The sequence below is a fragment of the Podarcis gaigeae genome, assembly GCF_964106915.1.
Source record: "Podarcis gaigeae genome assembly, chromosome: 15".
Lineage (NCBI taxonomy): Eukaryota > Metazoa > Chordata > Lepidosauria > Squamata > Lacertidae > Podarcis > Podarcis gaigeae.
This window is the reverse complement of record NC_139692.1, coordinates 41,379,732-41,404,255: the sequence shown is the minus strand read 5'-3', so window position 1 is coordinate 41,404,255 and position 24,524 is coordinate 41,379,732. Positions and strand designations below refer to the sequence as shown.

The following is a 24,524-nucleotide window of genomic DNA, read 5'->3' as shown; positions in this document are numbered from 1 at the left end:
TCCCAGCACATAATAAAACATCAAATATTACAAACTTCCCAATACAGAGCTGCCTTCAGATGTCTTCTAAAAGTTGTACAGTGGTACCTCAGGTTAAGTACTTAATTCGTTCCGGAGGTCCGTTCTTAACCTGAAACTGTTCTTAACCTTAGTTAATGGGGCCCCTGCTGCCGCTGCGCCGCCGGAGCCCAATTTCTGTTCTCATCCTGAAGCAAAGTTCTTAACCTGAAGCACTATTTCTGGGTTAGCGGAGTCTGTAACCTGAAGCATATGTAACCTGAGGTACCATTGTATAGTTATTTATCTCCTTGACATCTGATGGGAGGGCGTCTCATTAAGTGGTCCACCAAGACCCTCAGCAATTTTCAAATGGTCCGAGATATAGGGAGAAATTGGAGGACCATTGCTCAACATTGTCTCTTTGTCCCTTCCCCTAATCCTCCCCTCACTCAAGAGACAGTATACTGGGAACCAGAAGTGTTTCTCTCAGTTCCTGCTTTCAGGCTTTCCATAAGCGTCTGGTTTGCCCCTGTGAGATCATGGCGCTGAACTGGTTTAGCCTGAACTAGCAGGTTATTCTTCCTGTTCCTGCCTCCAGGCTAAACATATTCTGCCTTTCCCAAACACGGCTTGGTCTCCAACCCCCCTCACCATTTTTATCTCCTTGCCCCGGGGAACATTCCAGAACATTGCGATTACTTCTCAGTATTTGGTCACTTCGCCTTTTTGTTTGTTATTGATGCTGCCTAGAATTGCATTAGCCCTTTTAGATGCTGCGTCACGCTTCTGGCTCATGTTTTCCTCTCACCCGCATTTCCGTTCATTTCCAGATTAATATTTCAGATAAAAACCACACAGATCCCGTTTATCATCTCATAATTCATGTCAGGGCCGCGAATCCTCTGGGCTTTTTAGTGGGCCAAGGCAGTCTACTTGCTTAAATTATTATTATTTTTCCCCCAGTAGTAAATCTGGATGATTTAACATGTTGGGTTTCTCCACCACTTGTCAGTCTTGAGGGAATAAATTGCCGTTCTCCTGTTTTCTGATCATTCAGAAGTAGGATTCTTTTGTTTGTAAGGCTGTTTCCCAACGAGATAAGAGAGAACTGTAAGGGTAGTATTATGTAAAAAGAATTAGCATTTATATAGAGCTCCGGATGTTCAGTGTTCCCTGTGAATATTAACACCGCAGTCTTCCCAACAGGTATGTGAAAGAAAGCTGCGTTATTATCTCCACATTGCATTATGGGTGGTTGCATGTTTACATCGTACAGCTGCTGCATTAAGACGTTTGAGCAAGGACCGCAAGTGCCACCACCTCCAGTGACATCTCTTCCCGCCTCCATCAAATCACTCCCTCTCTTGACACCCAGGAAGACAAATCTGGGCAAAAATTGAGTCCGGCAGAATTAGTATGAACCCCTTGAGAAGCACATACAGTCATACCTTGGATCCCGAACGCCTTGTGAGTCAAACGCGCTGGCTCCTGAACGCCGCAAACTTGGAATAATAATAATAATAATAATAATAATAATAATAATAATAATAATAATAATATGTTTTTATTTCTACCCCGCCGCCCATCTGGCTGAGTTTCCCCAGCCACTCTGGGCAGCTCCCAATCGAGTGTTAAAAACAATACAGCAATAAATATAAAAAACTTCCCTAAACAGGGCTGCCTTCAGATGTCTTTTAAAAATAAGATAGCTGCTTATTTCCTTGACATCTGATGGGAGGGCGTTCCACAGGGCGGGTGCCACCACCGAGAAGGCCCTCTGTCTGGTTCCCCGTAACCTCACTTCCCGCAATGAGGGAACCGCTAGATCAGAGCTGGATCTCAGTGAGTGTTCTGGTTTGTGAACGTTCTTTGGAACCCAAACGTCTGATGCGGCTTCTGATTGGCTGCATGTATATTAGCTTTGTATCTTCCAGAGGGAGCCCAGGATTCCCAAGGTGCAGAGGAACTTACGCCCTGCCATAGCAGGACAGCCCGGGGGGGGGATGCACATATTTATATGCTAATGCAGTGCTGCCCCCCCCAAGGGTGCCGAGCCGAGGGGGCACAAAATTGAGAAGACACATTTGGGAGTGCCAGATTTGGGCCTTGCACAGGGCTCCGTAGTACGAAAGATTACCAAAGTCCGCCCCTATACCAATGTGTGCTCATCATAATTGGGGGGGGGGGCAAAGTTACCTTTCCTCTTGTTTAAAGGTAAAGGGTAAAGGGACCCTTGACAATTAAGTCCAGTTGTGAACAACTCTGGGGTTGTGGCGCTCATCTCTCTTTAAAGGCTGAGGGAGCCAGCATTTGTCCGCTTCCGCAGACAGTTTTTCCGGGTCATGTGGCCAGCATGACTAAGCCGCTTCTGGTAAAACCGAAGCAGCGCACGGAAACACCATTTACTTTCCCGCCATAGCAGTACCTATTTATTTGGTTGCACTGGCGTGCTTTTGAACTGGTAGGTTGGCAGGAGAAGGGACAAAGCAACGGGAGCTCACTCTGTTGCGGGGATTCGAACCACTGACCTTTCGATCGGCAACCCCAAGCAGCACGGTGGTTTAACCCACAGCGCCACCCACATCCTTTCCTTCTGTCTTCCACTGCCTCCCGTAGTTTGGTCAGACTCATGCTGGTAGCTTTGAGAACACTGTCCAACCATCTCTGTCGTCCCCTTCTCCTTGTGCCCTCCATCTTTCCCAACATCAGGGTCTTTTCCAGGGAGTTTCTCTTCTCATGAGGTGGCCAAAGTATTGGAGCCTCAGCTTCACAATCTGTCCTTCCAGTGAGCACTCAGGGCTGATTTCCTTCAGAATGGATCGGTTTGATCTTCTTGCAGTCCATGGGACTCTCAAGAGTCTCCTCCAGCACCATAATTCAAAAGCATCCATTCTTTGGCAATCAGCCTTCTTTATGGTCCAGCTCTCACTTCCATACATCACTACTGGGAAAACCATGGCTTTAACTATACGGACCTTTGCTGGCAAGGTGATGTCTTTGCTTCCTCTTGATTACCTATCCCCATAGAAAGCTGCCGTATACAGAGTCAGACCATTGGTCCATATAGCTCAGTATTGTCCACAGTCCTCCAGGATTTCAGGTAAGGGAGTCTTTTCCCAGCCTCTACCTAGAGATGCCATTGGGGCGTTCTGCACTTCAAGCAGATGTCCTACCACTCAGTTACGGCTCCTTCCCACTCTGTGGTTTGGCCTCCTTTCCCCCCTTCAACTAATTTAAAGTCCATCCCCCACTATCTGCCCCCTTGCACACTTCAGAGGTATCTTGTGGCCTGCTTCTTTGGGGTATGTGTGAGGTGCTTTGTTTATTTTATTTTTAAGCCTCTGGTGGAGATTTCTGAACTGGTGGGCTGGAAGGGAAATGGAGTGGGTGTAGGAGCTGCGACTGCTGATTAAAAATAGATCTGAATCATTCCATCTGACCTGAGGGGGATCAACAGCTTCGGCGTTGACCTTTCGGATCTGAAATCTGCTAAGTGTTTCTATGGTAATTGGGTCCCTCTCTGGGGCTAATCAAAGTTTTTTTTTTAAGCCGGATGAAAACCCTGCAGAGAGAGTGTGTGTGAGAGAAAGAATGAATTATTCCTGCAGTCCCTTGTTTACGATTCCTAATGTCTCTAGTGCAGAGACCCGAGCAAGGACCTTGTCTTAAGCAGCCATGAAATCAGGTGGATTTGGTTGAAAGACTGGGGTCAGTAGCTTTCAAATTAATTCATACCTATCTTGTGCATCTGGGTGGCTAAACAGTTTCAGTTTTGTGCTAGGTAGCTCAGCCTTGCAGTTCTGGGGGAGGTGATTTATGCTTAGTCTCCTGTGACGAGTCAGAGTTTTCCTCTAGGTGATCAGGCAGTCAAGGTTTCTTCTTCAAATCAGAGAGTAGTTGTTTCTCCTTTTTTGCCCTTGGCCATGAAACAGCTCACCCATCCCTAGTTTATTAGAAATTCTGTCTGGGCAGGCAGGGTAGCAGGAATGTCTGTGGGCCAGAAACTTTGGTTGCTGCAAGGCAGAATTAATATGCTGATGTGTCTTTCACCAGACTTTGAAGAAAACAATTGTTCTGTTGGAAGATGAGAGTGTCTGCCTTAAAGTTAGCAGTGCAGGAACTATTCTTGGCTGGTTTTGATGAGAAACTCAAAAACCAACCCTACCTATTTCTTTGAGTTGGGATGGGGAACACACACAAACACACACACACACCAACACACACAGACACACACACAGAGGATTTTTTGTTTTCTTTTCTTTTCCATAGTCTGGCTTACAGTGTTCTCTGTTCTTCACAAAGGGTGTGTGGCTCTTTGAAACCTTTGCATGAGATGGAAACGTTTCCTTGCCACATATTTAATTCAAACCAAATGGTGTTGTGTGTTTTTTGTGTGTGTGTGTGTGTTTTTGCAAACATCCCGAGAGGTTGGAGGGGAGGGGAAACGGTCTGTGTTCCACTCTGCAAAACTCAGATGGGGTGGGGGATAGCCCTTTAAATGGAGGTAGAGTCTGTTTATTCTTCTTGTGGGCGGGCCATTTCATGTAATTGAGCCAGCCGTCAAGGGACCAATCAAAAGGTGTCTGGTACACTTGTGTGTTTGAAGGGGGGGGGGGATGAGGCCAGAGGAGAGCTGGTTGCTAATGTCACTTGAGGACACCGAGTCAGAGGTGCCATAAACCTCTGGCTGAAGTGGGGAGGGGGCGGTCCTGCAATCTGGCGATCTGGCATTTGGTATGTCAACATAGGACCCTGGGATCAGAAGGTCTGGGGTTTGTTATGCCAATTAACTATGTTCCAAAGTCTGAAAATATTGCAAGACCTTTTTATTTTTGTGATCTAGATGCTACCATCCAGGGTCAATAAAGCCCATTTTACTCTCTTAAAACAAGAATCTGAGCTTCTCTCTCCCTCTACCCAACCCCCGCCCCCCAACCTACAACCTTGTTCTCTCATCCTCTTAAACATCTCCTCCTACACTGCTACTTTTCTGACCTGCAGACTGCAAGAATCCAAGGTTCCTTGAACAGACACTTCTGGGTCTTTTCTTTCTCCCCATAACTGCTCCAGAGGGTGTGAGGTCAGGGATTTGCATCAGCAACCTATACCAGGCTGTAGAGTTGGGGTGTTGCTTTTTTTTGGTTTGCAGAGAGGATCCACAAGGATGGAGCGAATTAATCTCCACCAGCCTCTTCTGGATTAAAGGGAAGCTCTACCCCCCACCCACCCAGGTGCAAAATCGTGCTGCTGCAACTGAGATCACTGCTAATAATTCATCAGGGACTGATTTTTATTTTTTGGTTGTTGACAGGGTGTGACTTTCATCATGACAAACACTATTTTTATTTTGCCTTACAGTCTTTTCAAGGGAGCCAGGGCCGGGCCTATCTCTTCAATTCAGTGTAAGTGTCTGGGTTCCCCCCCTACCCCCCTCTCCGTTGTCACTGTTGTCCTCAGAAAGGGAGAGGCGGAGCCTTCCGCCCTCCAGATGTTGCTGGAATACAACTCCCATCATCCTTTTGCGTCGGCCCATGCTGGCTGAGGCTGATGGGAGTCTGAGTCCAGCAGTGTCTAGAGAGCCACGGGTTTCCCCATCCCTCCCCTTGACTGCTTGAAGTGTCATGATCCTGATTTATGCATATAAGAACAGAGGTGTGCTTAGTGAGGAGCACAGCTGCTGCAGCGAAATGGACCAGGATCTGCAAATCAAAACGTCTCTCTTCCTTCTTCCCACATTTGCAGAGTTAATGTGGGCTGCGGCCCTGCGGAAGAACGGGTTTTGCTAACAGGACTGCATGCGGTGGCAGACATTTATTGTGAAAACTGCAAAACCACGCTGGGCTGGAAATACGTGAGTGTTGTTGTTTCTTAAAATCTTGTCCCCTTTGGCCCTTCGTTCAATGCGCTCTACTGCAATGCGCTCTACGTGGGGCTACCTTTGAAGGTGACCCGGAAACTACAACTAATGCAGAACGCGGCAGCTAGACTGGTGACTGGGAGCGGCCACTGAGACCACATAACACCGGTCTTGAAAGACGTACATTGGCTCCCAGTACGTTTCCGAGCACAATTCAAAGTGTTGGTGCTGACCTTTAAAGCCCTAAACAGCCTCGGTCCGGCATACCTGAAGGAGCGTCTCCACCCCCATTGTTCTGCCCGGACACTGAGGTCCAGCGCCGAGGGCCTTCTGGTGGTTCCCTCGCTGTGAGAAGCCAAGTTACAGGGAACCAGGCAGAGGGCCTTCTCAGTAGTGGCACCCGCCCTGTGGAACACCCTCCCACCAGATGTCAAAGAGAAAAATAACTACCAAACTTTTAGAAGACATCTAAAGGAGCCCTGTTTAGGGAAGCTTTTAATGTTTAATAGGTTATTGTATTTTAGTGTTTTGTTGGAAGCTGCCCAGAGTGGCTGGGGAAACCCAGCCAGATGGGCAGAGTATAAATAAATTATTATTATTATTATTATTATTATTATTATTATTATTATTATTATAACTGGAATCTCCTTTTCTTTTTAGAGGGTGAGCTGTAGCTCAGTGGCAAAGCCCTTGCTTTGTATGCAGGGAAGTTCAATTCCCTGGCATCTCCAGATAGGGCTGGGAATGTCCCCTCCCTGCCCGAAACCTAGGGGCTGGGAATGTCCCCTCCCTGCCCGAAACCTAGGGGAGAGCTGCTGCCAGCCAGTGTAGACAGTACTGAGCTAGATGCACCAACGCTCTGATTCTGCATAAAACACAGGCTTTATTCCTGGGACAAGGTCTCTTTCTGAATACCAGCTAGCTGATCCTTTTGACGGTGTGGCTGTTGTAAACAAAAATTGCCCTTTTCCCTTATGGGGTATCCAAGAGCCCATATAGAGTCCTTACGTAGGTTCCCTATTGGTAGGAGAGAGTAACAGAGGCCAACCAGAGAATATTGAGAAGCAAAGCAGCTAGTAAGCCTGATCTTTACTGATCTGTTGCAACAGGGTCCTCACCACCTGCAGGAGGGAGGAGGAACCCAGAAAAATGGTGCGCAAGGCCTTATAAAGACTTTTGAAATTGCCACCCTGTAGATCAAGACCACCCCCAGAAACATCATACATCCATCACAGAAGGGGTGTAACCTAAGACCACCCCTCAGATACATCACACCTACATCACAGAAAAGGTGGTCTAAAACAGAAATTTGAATGTTGTTTCTCTCCTGTCTGGCAGGTTACTTGATTGGATTACCTGGGGAGCCTGGCCAGTCTTTTGTAATGATAAATACTTAGTTCTTGGGCCAGGTCACAGGCTCACACCCTATTCATATCTTAAGGTAAAGGTAAAGGTACCCCTGCCCGTACGGGCCAGTCTTGACAGACTCTGGGGTTGTGCGCCCATCTCACTCAAGAGGCCAGGGGCCAGCGCTGTCCGGAGACACTTCCGGGTCACGTGGCCAGCGTGACATCGCTGCTCTGGCGAGCCAGAACCGCACACGGAAACGCCGTTTACCTTCCCGCTGGTAAGCGGTCCCTATTTATCTACTTGCACCCGGAGGTGCTTTCGAACTGCTAGGTTGGCAGGCGCTGGGACCGAGCAGCGGGAGCGCACCCCGCCGCAGGGATTCGAACCGCCGACCTTTCAATCGGCAAGTCCTAGGTGCTGAGGCTTTAACCCACAACGCCACCTGCGTTCATATCTTAAATGTGCCCTTAAGGCAGGATTTGTGAGGAAAGAGACAATGGGGAGGTTTTCCCACTTTGACCTTGCAGAGAAAACGTTTGCTCAGTTTAGGAATCAAAATGGTTTCAGGTCGGTCTTTCTGTGCTGATCTATGTACGTGCTTGGTTGGTACACTTATGAACACTTAGATATACACATATATCTAAGACCTCAAAATTCCCATCACATGGTGAAGCCTGCTCTGGCTTCCTCAGCGAGGCTGGAGTTGGGGTTGGCTGCTGAACAGCTGGGGAAGTTAGCAACATTTCAGCCTCTGGGATAAATCCGTGAACTTGATCCTGTTGCAAAAGGGACCTTGGGAGTTCACGCCAGCCAGGCGCTAAAACCCTCAGTCCTTTGAACAATCGGATTATGTTTCCAAAACACGGTTGGGCAGTTCAGGAACCAAAAAGAAAAAAGAAAAAGTGAGCCTCTGTAAATTTCCTTCCAAACCTTTGCTAATACACAATGTTTAGAAAAGGCCCACAACTTGTGCACACTGCAGCTGGGTTTTAAAAGAAGCTGAGCTCCTGTTTGTGGTGACTGTCCATTTCACACTGGAGCTGTACTGTCAGGTGATGATCACATTTACCACAGTAACACAAGAGGTGTGGGAAATCTCCTGGGCCCACCTGACCTCCTTCCCTAACCTGGTGCTGTCCAGATTCCTTACTGAAGAGCTGTAGCTCAGTAGAGTTTGAGTTTGGACTTGATATCCTGCCTTTCACTACCCTTTAAGGAGTCTCAAAGCAGCTAACAATCTCCTTTTCCCTTCCTCCCCCACAACAAACACGCTGTGAGGTGAATGGGGCTGAGAGCCTTCAGAGAAGTGTGACTAGCCCAAGGTCACCCAGCAGCTGCATGTGGAGGAGCGGGGAAGCAAACCCAGTTCACCAGATTACGAGTCCACCACTCTTAACCACTGCACCACACTGGCTCTCAGTGTGTAGTACAGCATCTTCTTTGCATGCAGAAGGTACTCCCTTGACTGAGACCCAGGAGGAACTTCGCTCCTTTCCCTTGTTTTGATTCTGTCTCTTTCCCTTTCCAGGAACACGCGTTCGAAAGCAGTCAAAAGTACAAGGAAGGCAAATATATCATTGAATTAGCTCACATGATCAAGGACAACGGCTGGGATTGAATGGCGAGGAGACGCACGCCAAACACGGGCGAGAGAGTTTGTCATCCTACCGAACATTTTATCTCCCGGAAAACCCCACACATATATATATATGAGCGAGTGACTGACAACCGTTTGGTTCCGTGCATTTGGGGGCTTGTCGTCGTCGTCATCGTGTTGAGATGCTTCCTCACAGAACCCTTAGCGGTGACCGGCCTCGATAACTTCTGTCTCTCTTTGCTTTTGTCTCTTGTTTGTGAGTTGACTTCTGGTCCCCTTCCTCCTCCCTCACTCCCCTGCCCAGCTCCCTTACTCCTCTGTGTTCTGGCATTGGGGGTGCGTATAGATGTAAGGAGGACTCAAACTCGGTGCCCCTCAAAACCGTTTCCTAAGTGACATTGTCTCAGTACAAACTGAAGGTTGGTTTTGGGGTGGTGTGTGTGTGTGTGTTTTAATCCAAGGGTCCCGGCACGAGGGAAGGAGTGCTGGGTCTTCAGACGTCGGGCGCGCGGGAGAGTTGCATCGCCCCTGCCCCTTTCCCCGCTTGGCCTTTTAAAAAAATTCCTGGTCAACCATGGCTTGAAACTTGTGGACCGCAGAAAAAAATATATATACCTCATGGCTGTATCCTCTGCATCTCAAAGACTGTAGCCTAAAAACTTGTCGCTAGTGGCATCCCCAGACTGGTCTGTGTTCCTCGTTTGATTGCTTGTTTCTTTTTAAATGATCTCTTTGGATTTTTTGTCTTTTTCGTACTAATGTTTGATTTGAGAGGAGGGGGGTGTAAACACAGGTCCCGGGCCTAGCCCTCCCTGGCCTCCTGTTCCCCAGTGAGCAAGCCCACCCAAACACTGCGGTGCTGATGTTGGAAAACCCTCGCCATTTGCCTTCCCACGACGCTGACACTTCAAGTGCAGGAAGCATGTCCCGCTTCAAAACTGAACGGAGCGAATACATTTGAGGCGGGCAGGGGAGCAAGGAGAACAAGGAGGTGGTGATCTATATCCTTCACAAAATTGCTGGCAGTTTTGCAGCCTCCTGACTGCTTGATTTTTTTTTGCGGGGAGGGGGGCTGACTGGTCTCACTAGGATGATGGAAACAAGCCTGGATCGCTTCTGCAGATGATAAGTTGGACGACCTGCACTTGTGCTGTTAAGTGTGACTCTTAAAAAGAACAAAAACACAACAGGGGTGATGGACTCAGGCAGTAACAAATGTTTCAGAGCCTAAGTGTGTGTTAAGTTTTGGTTCAGCAGTGGGGGGGGGGGGGTTGGTGAGTGTTTTGAACAGAAGCAGCTCCGAAAGCAGAGGACTCTTAAAAACCTCCGGGTGGAGAACCCTGCAGCCTCCCCAGGTGTCCTTGGACTCCAGTTCCCAGCAGCCAGCATGGCCCAAGCGTCAAGGATGATGGGAGTTGTAGTCTAGTGGCATATGGAGGGTCACAGTTTCCCCCTACTCTGTTAAGTAGAGATAGAGGAACGGCTCTATATAGAAGAGGGGAGAGTTCACAAATGATGGCAGGCCATTTTAGCCTGCCCAAATCTGGAGCTACTGCCAAAATTGCCCTTCCCAATTAGGGAGGAGTGATGCTGTCTTACTCCTAATGTTGCACCATGGTTCAGTAGCCATCAGAAAGCAGCCAGGCCTCAGTTTCCCAATGCAAGGCCCGTGAGAATCCTTGTCTGCCTCTCCCTCCCCACTATATTATAAGAAATTGCTGTCTCCATTGAATCTGGCTAAACATGTTAACTGTCTGTTAAGATTCTTTTGAATCACTCCTGTTTTGCTTTCAGGCCTCCCTCTGGTCTTTTTTTGGGGGGGAGGACACAGGGGGCCCGCAAGGGGAGAGCTTTGAGAGCCCCCTGGTTTTTTTGCATTTCAATGCATTGTCAATGACACTGTGAATTTGCATTCTGCATCAAAGCTCCGGTGTTCTGACAAGTGAAGTCAGGCTGAATTTGTACACATCTAAATGAATTCATTTCCATCTCCCCCCCCCCCCTCGCTGCCTCTCTCTTTTTCTCATTCGCCCCCCCCCCCTTGCTTTATTGGTGGAAATCTTCTCATGTAGGTTAATCTGCTCTGCAAATCTGTCGCAGTCTGCTGGCAAGAAAGAGATCCAGTATAGCCCATGGTGTGGATTTTTGTTTTTGTTTGTTTTGGTCGGGGCAGGTGTTGAGAACCATCCGGTTTTCATGGCCTCCTGTTGGGATTCCTTTTCTGTGGCAGAAACTCAGGTTAGCAGCAGTGGGAGAGATACCCGCTTGAGAGTAATAAACAAAGAGAAATTTTGGGGTGAGGAGGAAGGAATTAGGTTCAATCACTAATGTTTGCTGATTAATTGGCTCTGATGGTGCAAGAGAGTCACCCCCATAATCTTTGTAGCAAAAAGCTGCATTTCAGGGCACAGATCTGTCTGTGGGTTGAGATCCACAAATTGCTGCCTTTGCAGATGAAAGGATAAGCAGGAGTCTTGATACATCTCCACACCACCTGTTTACATGCTAGTCCTAATAACAGTGCAATACCCAGCTTGGACCTGGGAAGTCCAGTCTCTCAAAATCCAAGCCTGTTCCACTACAAGCGCCTGTTGTTTACCTGACAGGACACCCCATTCTTACCAAGTGTGGCTGCAGCCCATGCACCTCTCTAAACCATTTGATATCGGAAACACCCTTTTGGGCTGTCCCTTCTGAGATCTAGTTTCAGTCTTCCTGCTCTGCTAAAACATTAACCTCAAGTGCTTCTTAACGTTTGCTAGATTTTGCTGCTAAATCACCCATCACCTACTCTTAGAGTACAGACTCATGTGACAGCGTTTTGTGTTTGGTAATGGAAGGGGGAAAGCGAAAGTAGATGCCCTAAACTACTTGTAGGGAAACTGAGGCCTTCTTGGACGTTGTTGGACTCCATCATCCCTCACCATTGGCCATGCTGGCCGCTGGGACTGCTGAGAGTTCGAAGCCCATCAGCATCCTGATGCTCCCCCCCCCCCGCCCCGTGATTTTGAGTTTATGCTCAAAAACACTGTGTTCTGAATCAATGGCTTTTGGAAATTTGATTTCTCTCTCTTTACAGCATGACCAAAGAACTTGGCTAATTTTTTTTGTCCCCAAGTTAGGTGATAGGTACCATCTTTTCCTGATGGGTAGCAGACTGCAGAGGTCAGCCATTGTCTCTGGGGAGGGGGCGGGGATTAAAAACGAGCATTAAGCAATGAGAGTTGAAGTTATCTCCTGATCATGAGGACTAGAACCATGGCCATTCCCCCACCTGAATCCTACAGGTTGTAGGTGGAAACACCGTCCCTGTCTCATAGTGAGTTCCCCTTGGCTGATAGAAAGAATAGATCTTGAATTATATCCCTCTGGCTTGCAGAAATTGATAGGGTTATTCCTCCCCTTGCCCATTCCACTTTGTTCTTCCCTTGGGTTCCTGGATCATATGAAAATGACACCCTGATTATAATATCTACATACCATACAAGGCAGTAGCATATGTACTTTTTATGTTAATAATGTTGAATTTTTAAAAAATAACATATATGTGGTGCTTTTACACCCCGCCGGCCCCCCCACCAAACCACGTTTGCGTGTTACAGTTTTGAATTTTTCTAAACTTTTATTCTCTCTCTGTCTTGCAAACTATTATTTAAAGGGAAATAATGCAGATGTTAGGCAGATGTTTGTTAGCAGGGAGTTGCGTTCAAATCAAACAAGACCTTAAGAAATGCAGGGCAGGGAGGAAACTAAAATACAGCCAGTTTCGTGGTTAATGAGAAGCCCATTGGAACGTCTGGAGGCAAGGATTCATTTTTAAGTATATAAATAAATTCAGGGACGCGCGGTAATTCACACTCTTGAATGTAGACAGAGACAGATGTTGAAATAATTCCTTGTCTTGGGACTTCCATTTGAGTGTATATAGGTTGCTCCTGATAATCTCAGTGAGTGCCGTTCAATGGCTTAAGCTATGCTGCTAACTCTTGCATGATGTTGTTTTAAATCTTGTGCCTTTTCGTCTTTTCAAAGTCTCTGTCTTTGGAGCACGCTCATCGTTGTCCCAGAGAGAAGTGTGGAAAACATGTTTGTACGATGTAGTAATTGGCGTGTTCAGATTTGAATCAGGGGAACATGTTTTCAAATCGGACACTCGAGTCTCAAAAGAGCTCCCTGAATATCTTCAGGAAAGGCCATTTTCAGCGTGGTTGTTAGGATAAAATAGGAGCAGATCCTCATATATATTTGTCAAGGCAGGGCCAAATGAAGTGTCAGAAGAAAGAGATGGAAGATATAATTGTAACTCCATTAACATAAGCTGGACTTTCATGATTTCAGTTGGGACGTGACCTGTACCTACATCTGAAGGGGGTGGCATTTGTCACGGCTAAAGCGCAAGGTAGGCAGATGTTGAGCTATACTTAGAAGCAAGGAAGTTTAGGTTGTGGTTTGGAAGGATTTAAATAGCACCAGGCTGTCTAGTCTTTTGTGTCCGGGGTTGATAACAGCGGGGTGTTAGAGGGAAGCCTCGGTTTGGGAAATCTCTCAAGACTTACTGGGTTTGTCTGCTTCCTTAAAGTAGATTCCTGAGCCACTCTATGACTGCTTTCTAGTTTCTGAACTGCCTGATCTTCTTGTCAAGGGACACCCTAGGAACACCTCAGCCGCTGCAAACCTGTGGCCTGGGCCTTAGGCCATATCTGCACCATACATTTAAAGCTCTATGGTACCACTTTACGCAGTCATGGCTTCCCCCAATGAATTCTGGGAGCCTTAGTTTGTCATGGGTACTGAGAGCAGTTAGGAGACCCCCTATTCCCCACTCAGAACTACAGTTCCCAGAGTTCCCTGGGAAGAGGGATTTGGTTGCCATATTTCAAAAAGTAAAATTCCTGACACCCGCAAAGTTGTCAGCTTTTTTGGGGGGGGGACGACAAAAATTGCACGGCATATGTTTTGGGCACTGCGTAAAATCGCAACCCCTAAAAAACACATTTTGAGGGAGAAATCATGCCATGAGATCACAGCAACCCAAATGGCCACTGTTCTCTTGCGATAAGAAACAGGGTGTCCTTTTTTCCCTCCCAGGACACTTGAGGGGTATGTTAAAATGTTGTAACACTGCTTTTAAATGTTGGGTGCGGATGAACAAGGTGGCCTTGGCCTACCTGAGACCTGGGAACAGTTCTTGAAAGACGCTGTCTTCTTTCCTCCTTTCTGGCGTTGTAGGCTGACATGAGCAGTTCTCTAGCCAAACAGGAGTGGATTAGTTTGTCGTTCCCTTCAGCCTGATTGACAGCCTAAGGAACATCAATGGCTCTCTGGACGTGGCTAGTGGTGTTGGGAGTGAAGGGAGTTTTTGTCCATCAACATCTCTCTCCCCTGTGTCCCTGCCATCAGTGGGAGCAGCCACAACCAGTGAAACCACCCTCTCCACTGCCCCAGAGAAGACCATCTCTTGTGTGTCTCTGCATGAGTCCGCGTTCAGCATGTGCCTCCCCTACTGCAAGAGAGGTGCAACAGGCACCCCATTCATTGGACTCGCCAGGTCTTAATTTCTCACACCGCCCCAGACTTTCCCTCTGGACGCATTAGCTAGGTTCCGCTGCACGATGCAGGAATGATTTTGTATCGAAACTTGTCTATGATTTATTTATTTTGTTATATGTTTACCGTGGAAGGGCGGGAGGGAGGTACCATGTAGATTTTCTTGCCTTAGGCACCACCAAATGTATTGGGCCACCTCTGTCTATATGTCTGTATGTAGAGACTTCCTCTGAACCAGACCAAAGAATCAATTTCAGAGCTTGTTCATTGCCTCCAGAGTCACTATAGCACTAGCAATGGCCGTGCTCTGTTCACAACAAGAAGTAGCTCGTGAATCTCTGCTGCCGGATTTCTGTAAATCTCCAGGTGAACCATCTAATTCTGTAAGCCGAATAATATGGAAACAGTCTTCTAGAATGAGGCTTCAAGTGGCAGGCAGCATAGCAAGGCAAGTGAGTTGGCAACATAGATTGTCCTTTTTTAAAATAATATCTCCAAACAGCACAAGCTGCTTCCTGGACTGTTCTTTAGCCACCGGTCTCTGTAATGTAATCAGGCCTCCTGTTTTAGGTTTTTGGGGTGTGTGGCAGCAGATATTGTCTAGGGTTGCCACCTTTTGTTAACAGCAGCCTCACACACACACACACGTTTGCAAGCAGAGCAAAATTTCTCAGCATGGGGAGGAACTAGTGAGGGGGGGGGTCTATTTAGCTGTCATTTAAATGCGCAGGAGCAGGGTCAGAAAGAAAAGGTGGCAGCCTCTGATTCTATCCGTTTAGGCCCTCCAGCTGTTTTGGGACTACAACTCCCATCATCCCTAGCTAACAGAACCAGTGGTCAAGGATGATGGGAATTGTAGTCCCAAAACAGCTGGAGGGCCAAGTTTGGCCATCACTGTTCTAGATTCTGGCGACGTGTTTACATCTCTGGCATTAATGGGTCTTTATTTATTTTTTTCGTCGCTGTTAAGTCTTTCCTTTTACCCCAGTTTTGATTGCTCTATAAATCTCCCAAGTGGACCAACAGCACAAATGATTGGATTGCGCTTTGGCAATATGACTCTTTGGCAGTGTGCTTGATCAATGCTGCATGTGCTTCATTTCTCCACACGCCCTGCCCCTTCCCATAAAACTTTCTGGTGCACACACATTTTAAATGACAAAACAAGCAGGTGAAATCTCTTGTTCCTCGTGTTCGCATATTGGTTTGTTTGTTTTTTATTCCTGTGTGTATGTCTGTGTTTTCGGACTGAGAATATATGTATTAAATATACATTTCATAGTATCATTTCAAGGGTGAGGAAGAATCACACTTCCCACCACACACAACCCCAGCTTTGCATCGCTCATGATGAAAGAAATGAATGAGTAGCTGAAGAAATGCTTTACCTGTCTGAGAGAAAACTGGGGAGTGGAATGTTCTGGAATATTTGTTTGTGTGTTGACTTTCAGGAATCTTTTTTTAAAAGAAAAGAAAAAGGAAGCTGAATGCTGAAAAACGGTTGAAGAAGGAGAAAACAAATGGTTTTTAACTTTAAATTTTAAAAAAACCCTGCACACTTAACTGTGAGCAGAATAGCATTATGGGTAAGATACAATGGGCACCTTAATGCTTTCTTTAAATGAAGCAACTATCTTTCCAATACCAGCCTGTCGTGTTGACGCCCTTGTGTTTACAAACTGTGTGTACATATTTCTTGGGTTTTTGTTTTATTTGTATTTTATTTTTATTGTTTGGCATATTCTTCAGGTCGTTTTTTTGCTTCGGTAATAAATGTTTTTAATTGTTTTGGGGTTTTCTTTTTTTGGGGGGGGTCTTCACCTCGTCATGTCCTTTCTATAATTGTACATAGTACTTCAGTATTAGAAGGAAGGAAGCATTTGTTGACCTATTTACCATATGTGTTGGTGCTCATTTGGAAGAGAAAAAAAATAAAATAAAAGTTTTCCAATATTAAAAAGCCACAGCTCTGTGGTAGTGGTGTTTTCCAGCCTCTCTCTTATTTGTTGCTTAAAAAAACCAAAACCCTACAGTTTCTGAATGTATGCATTAAATTAAATGTCTCAAAGGGGGGGGGGAATCAAAAGAGATTCTAAGAAAGCATACCTGAGATTTGTAATGCTGATTGCTCCACCCATTTTTACTTCTGGCCCCGCCTACTCCTGGCATGTGGCCCCCAGAAAGTTACCTAGAAGTGAATATGGCCCTTGGTGAAAAAAAATCCCTGCCTCTGAGTTAGGATGTGATGATCACTGTCTCCTTTGTGACAGGCATACGCCCAGGTCCAGGACCTTTTTGAGCTCACCTGGCCAACCTCTCAAGTTCATAGCTGTCAACGTTTCCCCTTTTTTAAGGGAAATTCCCTTATTCCGAATAGGATTCCTCGCAAGAAAAGGGAAACGTTGACAGCTACGCCCAGGTTCCAGGTTTTAAGGCTTGAAGAGGTGCCAGCCCTTCGTGGACCACAGGCTTAACGAGTCCATTGTGTGATGCAGCAGCAAAAAAAGCTAATGCTATTCTAGGCTGCATCAACAGAAGAAATCTAGTGTCCAGATCAAGGGAAGGAATAGTCTGACTCTATTCTGCTTTGGTCAGACCACACCTGGAATACTGTGTCCAGTTCTGGGCGCCCCAATTTAAGAAGGATGTTGGCAAGCTGGAAGGTGTGCAGAGGAGGGCAACCAAGATGATCTAGAGTTGGGAAACAAAGCCTTATGAGGAGTGGTTGAAGGAGCTGGGTATGTTTGGCCTGGAAAAGAGGAGATATGATAGCCATCTTCAAATCATATCTGAAGGAAGATGGAGCAAGCTTGTTTTCTCCTGCTCTGGGGGGGAGGACCTGAACAGCAAGAGCTGTTTGACAGTGGAACAGTCTCCCTCAGGAGGTTGTGGACCTGCCTTCATTGCAGGCTTTCAAGGAGAGGTTGGGTGGCCGTCTGTCATGGATGCTTTAGTTGATATTCCTGCATCGCTGTGATTCTGTGGTTCTATGATTCTACCTTAGGACAAAGTGAGGCAGGTGGAGGAGCATGCCATTAAAACAAGACTGAACAGCTGTTGGTGTCTACATCTCATCAGTGCCCTCACTCAGCAAAGTCCCTTTGGGCCTGGTTTATTTTGAAGTGGTCAGAAGTTATACCCCAAATCCAGACAGCTTGACCTCCCCCCCCTCTTTTATTCCTGCAGAGAATTTTCCTTCTCACTCATCCTGCTCTGTAGCTTTGTGTTTCCATGACAGCGCCATGGAGGAGCCCACTGTTTCCATGGTGACAGATGATACCCTGGTACTGGGTTTCACCTCCGCTAGCCTCTTGGTGTTGTGTTGCCGAAATGTGAAGATGGGTTCGGGCGGGTGGCAAAGAGAGAGCTCAAACGCTCCATTGTAACATGAGCTGCTGCTGCTCTGTCTCAATGGAGATTTGAACCCGGGTCTTTCCCGGTCTTACTCCAAAATGAATGGCTACATCAGCTTTTCAATGAGTGCTCCACGCTACAACATCTACTTTTCAAGCAGGTAGAGTAAGGCCCTTACTGAAGAGCTGCTGTAAGTCAGTGCGGGCAATATTGGGGTAGAATAACGATCTTCCTCAGTATCTGAAGGCAGCTCCCGCAGTTTCCAATTAAATTGTCCTTAATTCAGAACCATGAGGACTGGAATCTTGCTTCACTTTTAGCGGGAGGCCTCAGGCTCAGTCCCCACCCTCTTCAGGCACGGCTGGAAGAGACACTGCTTGGCTGAGAACCTGAAAAGCTGCTGCCAACATAGAAAATACTGAACTGGATGGACATATGGCAAGATACCATATAAGGCAAAACATAGCCTTGTGTTGCTGTCCTCCCCCTGGGCGATTTGCAAAGGTCCTCCTTCCGTGGGATTGTTGTGATCAGGGAGCAGATTTGCAGATAAACACCCACCCTGTCTATGAATCACCATTTCGTTTGCATCTTGGAACAGCAGCTCGGCTAATAGTCCGTAATGGCCGCATGGAACCGGAGAGCAAGGCTTGGCATCTGTTTGTCTTGTCACAGCCAAGCTGCTAGCTGGGTCATTAAGGACGGGGGTGTTAATTGTTTTCTTCTGTGTATGAAACTGCTTGATACCGAATCAGACCCAGTTCTGGCTTACTCTGTCTGGCCACTGCTCTCCGGGCTATTATACGGCAGAGAGAAGAGGCTCTTTTCCCCATCCTTTGCTCTGCCTAACATCCTTTTAACAGGATGTAGCGATGGGAGAGAAATCGGGTTCAGTTCACATGAAAAGGTACAAGCCCGCCTAATCCTAGCCAAAACACACCCGTCTTTTTCTGGGTTTTGTAGGGCACTTACCCAGCCAAGTAATGGGTACAAAGCAAATACATATACTGGGGTAAAGTGTTCATAAAAGTGCGTATAATCGTGAAAATGACATGCAAAAGTGCATTATAATATATTGTTACATTTATATCCCACCTTTTCTCCAGGTGGAATGCATGGGTTCTCGTCCTGTTTTACCCTCCTCACAACCCTGTGAAGTAGGCGGAGAGGCTGTGACTGGCCTGAGGCAACCCAGTGAACTTCATGGCCAAGAGGGGATTTGAACCCTGCTGTCTCCCTAGTCCTAGTACAGTGGTACCTCGGGTTACATATGCTTCAGGTTACATACGCTTCAGGTTACATACGCTTCAGGTTACAGACTCCACTAACCCAGAAATAGTGCTTCAGGTTAAGAACTTTGCTTCAGGATAAGAACAGAAATTGTGCTCTGGCGGCGCGGCGGCCTCATTAGCTAAAGTGGAGCTTCAGGTTAAGAACAGTTTCAGGTTAAGAACGGACCTCCGGAACGAATTAAGAACTTAACCTGAGATACCACTGTACATGACTCTAACCACTACACCATTATAGTAAGGGAAATTGCTTTGCAAGAGTTCCTATTAGGCAAAATTGCTAAGAGAAATGTGTCTATTGCAGCATTAAAGATTTGATGAATTTTCGTGCAAATTTGCAAAGTGACGTGGCAAGCCAAACTAAATCTATTGAATATGAACTGGGGGCCTTCTGCATTCCAAGCAGGTGTCCTGACCCTGAGCTTGCGGGGCCTTGTGGTTCTGGGAACCTCGATGACTGCTGAGTGGAGTGGTGGTTGTTTTCTTTGCTTCAGCCCTGCCTGTGACATATTTAGGTAGCATTGTGGATGGCGTAGGTTTTCTGCTTCTGGTGACAGCAGATTTTCTAATGGGCCCTGAAGCTGGAGAGCGCGTTCTGACGCCCGGGGGGGCTATTTCTGTTCAAGATGTACGCTTTGGGGGTATAAATAGCACAGTGGGTTATTCTTTTCCTGGGACAGGGCATAGATAGATTAAATGCCTTGCAGAAAGCAGCTGCAAGGCGGGGGAGAGAGGTCACCTAGAGGTCATCATCTCCCGCTGTTCACAGGATTGGTGCCAAAAGATCTCTAAGGAAATGGAGGAGGTTTGGCCACTGTTTTCAAGCACCTACCTCTTCCTCTGCCTCCTCCCACATCACTCCAAATTCTGCACCAAGGTGCCTGGAGCTAAGCATTTGCAAAGATGCCTACACCTAATAATAATAATAATAATAATAATAATAATAATAATAATAATTTATTATTTATACCCCACCCATCTGGCTGGGTCTCCCCAGCCACCCTGGGTGGCTTCCAACAAAGTATTAAAATAAAGTGGTCTGTTAAACATTAAAAGCTTCTCTAAACAGGGCTGCCTTTAGATGTCTCCTAAAAGTCTGGTAGTTGTTGTTCTCTTTGACATCTGGTGGGAGGGCGTTCCACAGGGCGGGTGCCACCACCGAGAAGGCCCTCTGCTTGGTTCCCTGTAACCTGGCTTCTCGCCCTACATTTCAAACTGATGGCAGGTAAGTTTCTAATTGTTGTTAAGGGTCAGAGCAGTAACTTGGGGTTCGGGGGAACCAGTGCAGACCCTCTAAGTGTCCCTATTTACAGAAGTCATTCCGGTTTCTGATTTGATCCTGGAATGTCCAGCTGTTCCTTAGGATGTCCCTATTTTCATCATATAAATGTTGGAGGGTATGGAGTTATCCGACCCCCAAGCCACCTGAAAATAGCCCTGTACGGTGGTACCTCAGGTTAAGTACTTAATTCGTTCTGGAGGTCCGTACCTAACCTGAAACTGTTCTTAACCTGAAGCACCACTTTAGCTAATGGGGCCTCCCGCTGCTGCCGTGCCGCTGGAGCACGATTTCTGTTCTCATCCTGAAGCAAAGTTCTTAACCTGAGGTAATATTTCTGGGTTAGCGGAGTCTGTAACCTGAAGCGTATGTAACCTGAAGCATGTGTAACCTGAGGTACCACTGTATAAGGAGGTATTTTTTTTAATGCTTAATGTTTTCTTATTTTTAAAAATCTGCTGGAAGCTGCATGATAATAGTAAAACTGTTGTTGTTGTTGGATGAAGATGTCCCTGTTTGGATGAAGATGTCCCTGTTTTCATTGGATAAATGTTGGAGAGTCTGCCAGTGGAGGTGTGTTTATTAGGGCAAATGGGGCACTGTCTCATCAACCTCTGTCTGCCCTCTCAGCCAGCCCCTACTCGCCTGTCCTTCTTACTTACAACCAGTTCAGGGCTTGTCCCTGCCGGCCTTCTCCTTGTTCCTTCTCCTCTTCATAAAGGTAAAGGGACCCCTGACCATTAGGTCCATTCGTGACTCTGGGGTTGTGGAGCTCATCTCGCTTTATTGGCGAAGGGAGCTTCCGGATCATGTGGCCTGCATGACTAAGCCGCTTCTGGCAAACCAGAGCAGTGCACGGAAACGCCGTTTACCTTCCCGCCGGAGTGGTACCTATGTATCTACTTGCACTTTGATGTGCCTTCGAACTGCTAGGTTGGCAGGAGCAGGGACTGAGCAACGGGAGACCGTCGTGGGGATTCGAACTGCTGACCTTCTGATATGCAAGTCCTAGGCTCTGTGATTTAACCCACAGCGCCACCTGCATCCCTTCTCCTCTTCATAGTCCCAGCAGAATTTAGCAGAATCTGCCTCTCATTGACTCTGGCCTCCCCTACTGTTGGGCTCGCTTGCCTCCCAGCCACCACCAGCTTAGAGCAGCTGCTCTGCATGCAGAAGGTGACAGATGGAGGTCCTTGCATCCTCAGGTAGGCCTGGAGAAGACATCTGTCTGAAACAAAGTTTCCCAAACTTGGGTCTCCAGCTGTTTTCAGACCACAACTCCCACCATCCCTAGCTAGCAAGACCAGTGGTCAGGGATGATGCTCTGAAGGAGCGGCTCCACCCCCATTGTTCTGCCTGGACACTGAGGTCCAGTGCCGAGGGCCTTCTGGCAGTTCCCTCCCTGCGAGAAGCCAAGTTACAGGGAACCAGCCAGAGGGACTTATCGGTGGTGGCACCCGCCCTGTGGAACGCCCACCCACCAGATGTCAAAGAGAACAACAACTGCAGTGGTACCTCGGGTTAAGTACTTAATTCCGGAGGTCCGTTCTTAACCTGGAGCTGTTCTTAACCTGAATCACCACTTTAGCTAATGGGGCCTCCTGCTGCCGCTGCGCTACCGCTACACAATTTCTGTTCTCATCCTGAAGCAAGGTTCTTAACCCAAGGTACTATTTCAGGGTTAGCGGAGTCTGTAACCTGAAACGTATGTAACCTAAGGTACCACTGTACCAGACTTTTAGAAGACATCTGAAGACAGCCCTGTTTAGGGAAGCTTTTAATGTTTGATGCATTACTGTATTTTAATATTTTGTTGGAAGCTGCCCAGAGTGGCTGGGGAAGCCCAGCCAGATGGGTGGGGTATAAATTTATTATTATTATTATTATTATTATTATTATTATTATTATTATTATTATATTTTATTATTTTATTATTATAGTTCAAAAGCAGCTGGAGCTCACCAAGTCAGCTTCATAGCCCAGAGGGGAATTGAACCCTGCTGTCTCTCAGTTCCTAGACCAACACTCAAACCACTACACCACACTGCCTCCCCCCATGGGTGATAAATTAGCAGAGTATAGCTGAAGAACACTTTTATTGCCACTTAGCTGTTGAAAACGGTCGCTACGCTTAACCTTTCATGCATTTCAGTTTTGCGTCTTGTCTTTGACGACCTTTTTTATTATCATTTTTATTAAATGTTCTGCTTTACAATTTTGAATACTCATTTAAACATCCTTAAAATATCAATGACTTCCCTTCTTCTCTTTCCATGGTTCATTTTGCATACCATAAATCCCTGCATATTTTACATAAACTCAACCATTCCGTATTCCATTATTACATCCATCAAACCTAATTTACGCTGTTGTCAGGACTGTTGAATTTATCTTAATGCTGCCAACGTTTTCAAGTGTACACAATTTCCCCCCATATATTCAATAAACATTTTCCAATCTTCTCTAAACATATGTTGTTCTTGTTCTCTTATTCTATATGTTAGGTCTGCAAGCTGCGCATATTCCATCAGCTTAACTGACCATTCTTCTTTAGCTGGGACCTCGCTCATTTTCCATTTTCGGCTAACGAAACACGGGCCACAGTAGTTTGGATCTGCTCTTCATGCCTGACAAAGTGAAGCTGAGTCCACAAAAGCTTGTGCCCGCACTAAATCTGTTAGTCTTTAAAATGCCGCAAGTTTTTTTATTGAAGCAAGAGGCTTTTAAAAAATTAAGACATATACTTCTCTTCCTGTCAAGCAAATCTTCCTTGACACACGACCCTCTTCTTCCCAAAGAGCTGTGTATGACCCATGAGCAGCTTAGCCGGTCAATTTCTTGCACCTGTTCCAGTCACAAGGTGCTATTTCAGATCCAAAAGGGAGGTTGTTTCCCATTCAGTGGCCCTGCTTCCCCAAAGGCTTTGCACAGGCTGTTGGCGCATTTTGAACCCTGCGTAGATTAGTACATATTTCCAAGAGCCTAAGTCCTCGGATCCTGTTACAGGCCCCTGCTGGCAGGAAGTTTATATTTTGGGGTCTGGCAGTCAGTGCAATCCTATATGCCTCTATTCAGAAGTAAGTCCCATTCAGTTCAACAAGACTCGCTCCTAGGTTATTTTACAGTCATGGGGAAAAGAAAGTGCACTGCCTTTGAATCATGTGGTTTTACATATCAGGACATATAGCCTGGAAGAAGCGGACCATTTGGATCCCTTCCAGTCGGGATTCAGGCCTCATCAGGGGACTGAAACTGCCATGGTCGCACTGGTTGATGATCTCCGGCGGGCTAGGGACAAAGGTGAGAGCTGTTTCCTAGTTCTGCTGGATCTCTCAGCGGCGTTTGATACCATCGACCATAACATCCTTCTGGACCGTCTTGAGGGGCTGGGAGCTGGGGGCACTGTCATACAGTGGTTCCGCTCCTTCCTCCTGGGCCGTGTTCAGAAAGTGGGGGGGGGATGAGTGTTCAGACCCCTGGGCTCTCACTTGTGGGGTGCCTCAGGGTTCTGTCCTCTCCCCCATGCTTTTCAACATCTACATGCAGCCACTGGGAGAGATCATCAGGAGGTTTGGGCTGGGTGTTCATCAGTATGCAGATGATACCCAGCTCTACCTCTCTTTTAAATCAGAACCAGTGAAGGTCCTGTGTGAGTGTCTGGAGGCGGTTGGAGGATGGATGGCGGCTAACAGATTGAGGTTGAATCCTGACAAGACAGAAGTACTGTTTTGGGGGGACAGGAGGCGGGCAGGTGTGGAGGATTCCCTGGTCCTGAATGGGGTAACTGTGCCCCTGAAGGACCAGGTGCGCAGCCTGGGAGTCATTTTGGACTCACAGCTGTCCATGGAGGCACAGGTCAAATCTGTATCCAGGGCAGCTGTTTACCAGCTCCATCTGGTACGTAGGCTGAGACCCTATCTGCCTGCAGACTGTCTCGCCAGAGAGGTGCATGCTCTGGTTATCTCCCGCTTGGACTACTGCAATGCGCTCTACGTGGGGCTACCTTTGAAGGTGACCCGGAAACTACAACTAATCCAGAATGCGGCAGCTAGACTGGTGACTGGGAGCGGCTGTCGAGACCATATAACACTGGTCTTGAAAGACCTACATGTTATTGCTGCCAAAGGTGGTTCTATAAGCTACTGTATCCTAAGGTGTGCTGTACTTAGTTTTTCACACACGGCTTTTCCATTTTGGCTTTAGTGTCATGATTGTTGTTCATCTGAGGTTGTATTTACCTAATTTGAAGAC

General features: G+C 46.8%; 1 protein-coding gene across 3 annotated transcripts in view; it reads left to right on the top strand.

Moving 5' to 3' along the window:
* Positions 1-16,315, top strand: part of YPEL2 (yippee like 2) — a 55,277-nt gene extending 38,962 nt beyond the window's left edge. For 2 of the 3 annotated variants that reach the window (XM_083715327.1, XM_083715326.1), the window contains exons 3-5: positions 5,359-5,402; positions 5,743-5,851; positions 8,736-16,315. In XM_083715327.1, the coding sequence (XP_083571453.1) occupies positions 5,359-5,402; positions 5,743-5,851; positions 8,736-8,825 (243 nt within the window). In that variant the 3' untranslated portion in view covers positions 8,826-16,315. The remainder of the gene's footprint in view (positions 1-5,358; positions 5,403-5,742; positions 5,852-8,735) is intronic. The other variant, XR_014558476.1, reaches the window with a different exon arrangement.
* The last annotated feature ends 8,209 nt before the right edge of the window (positions 16,316-24,524 follow it).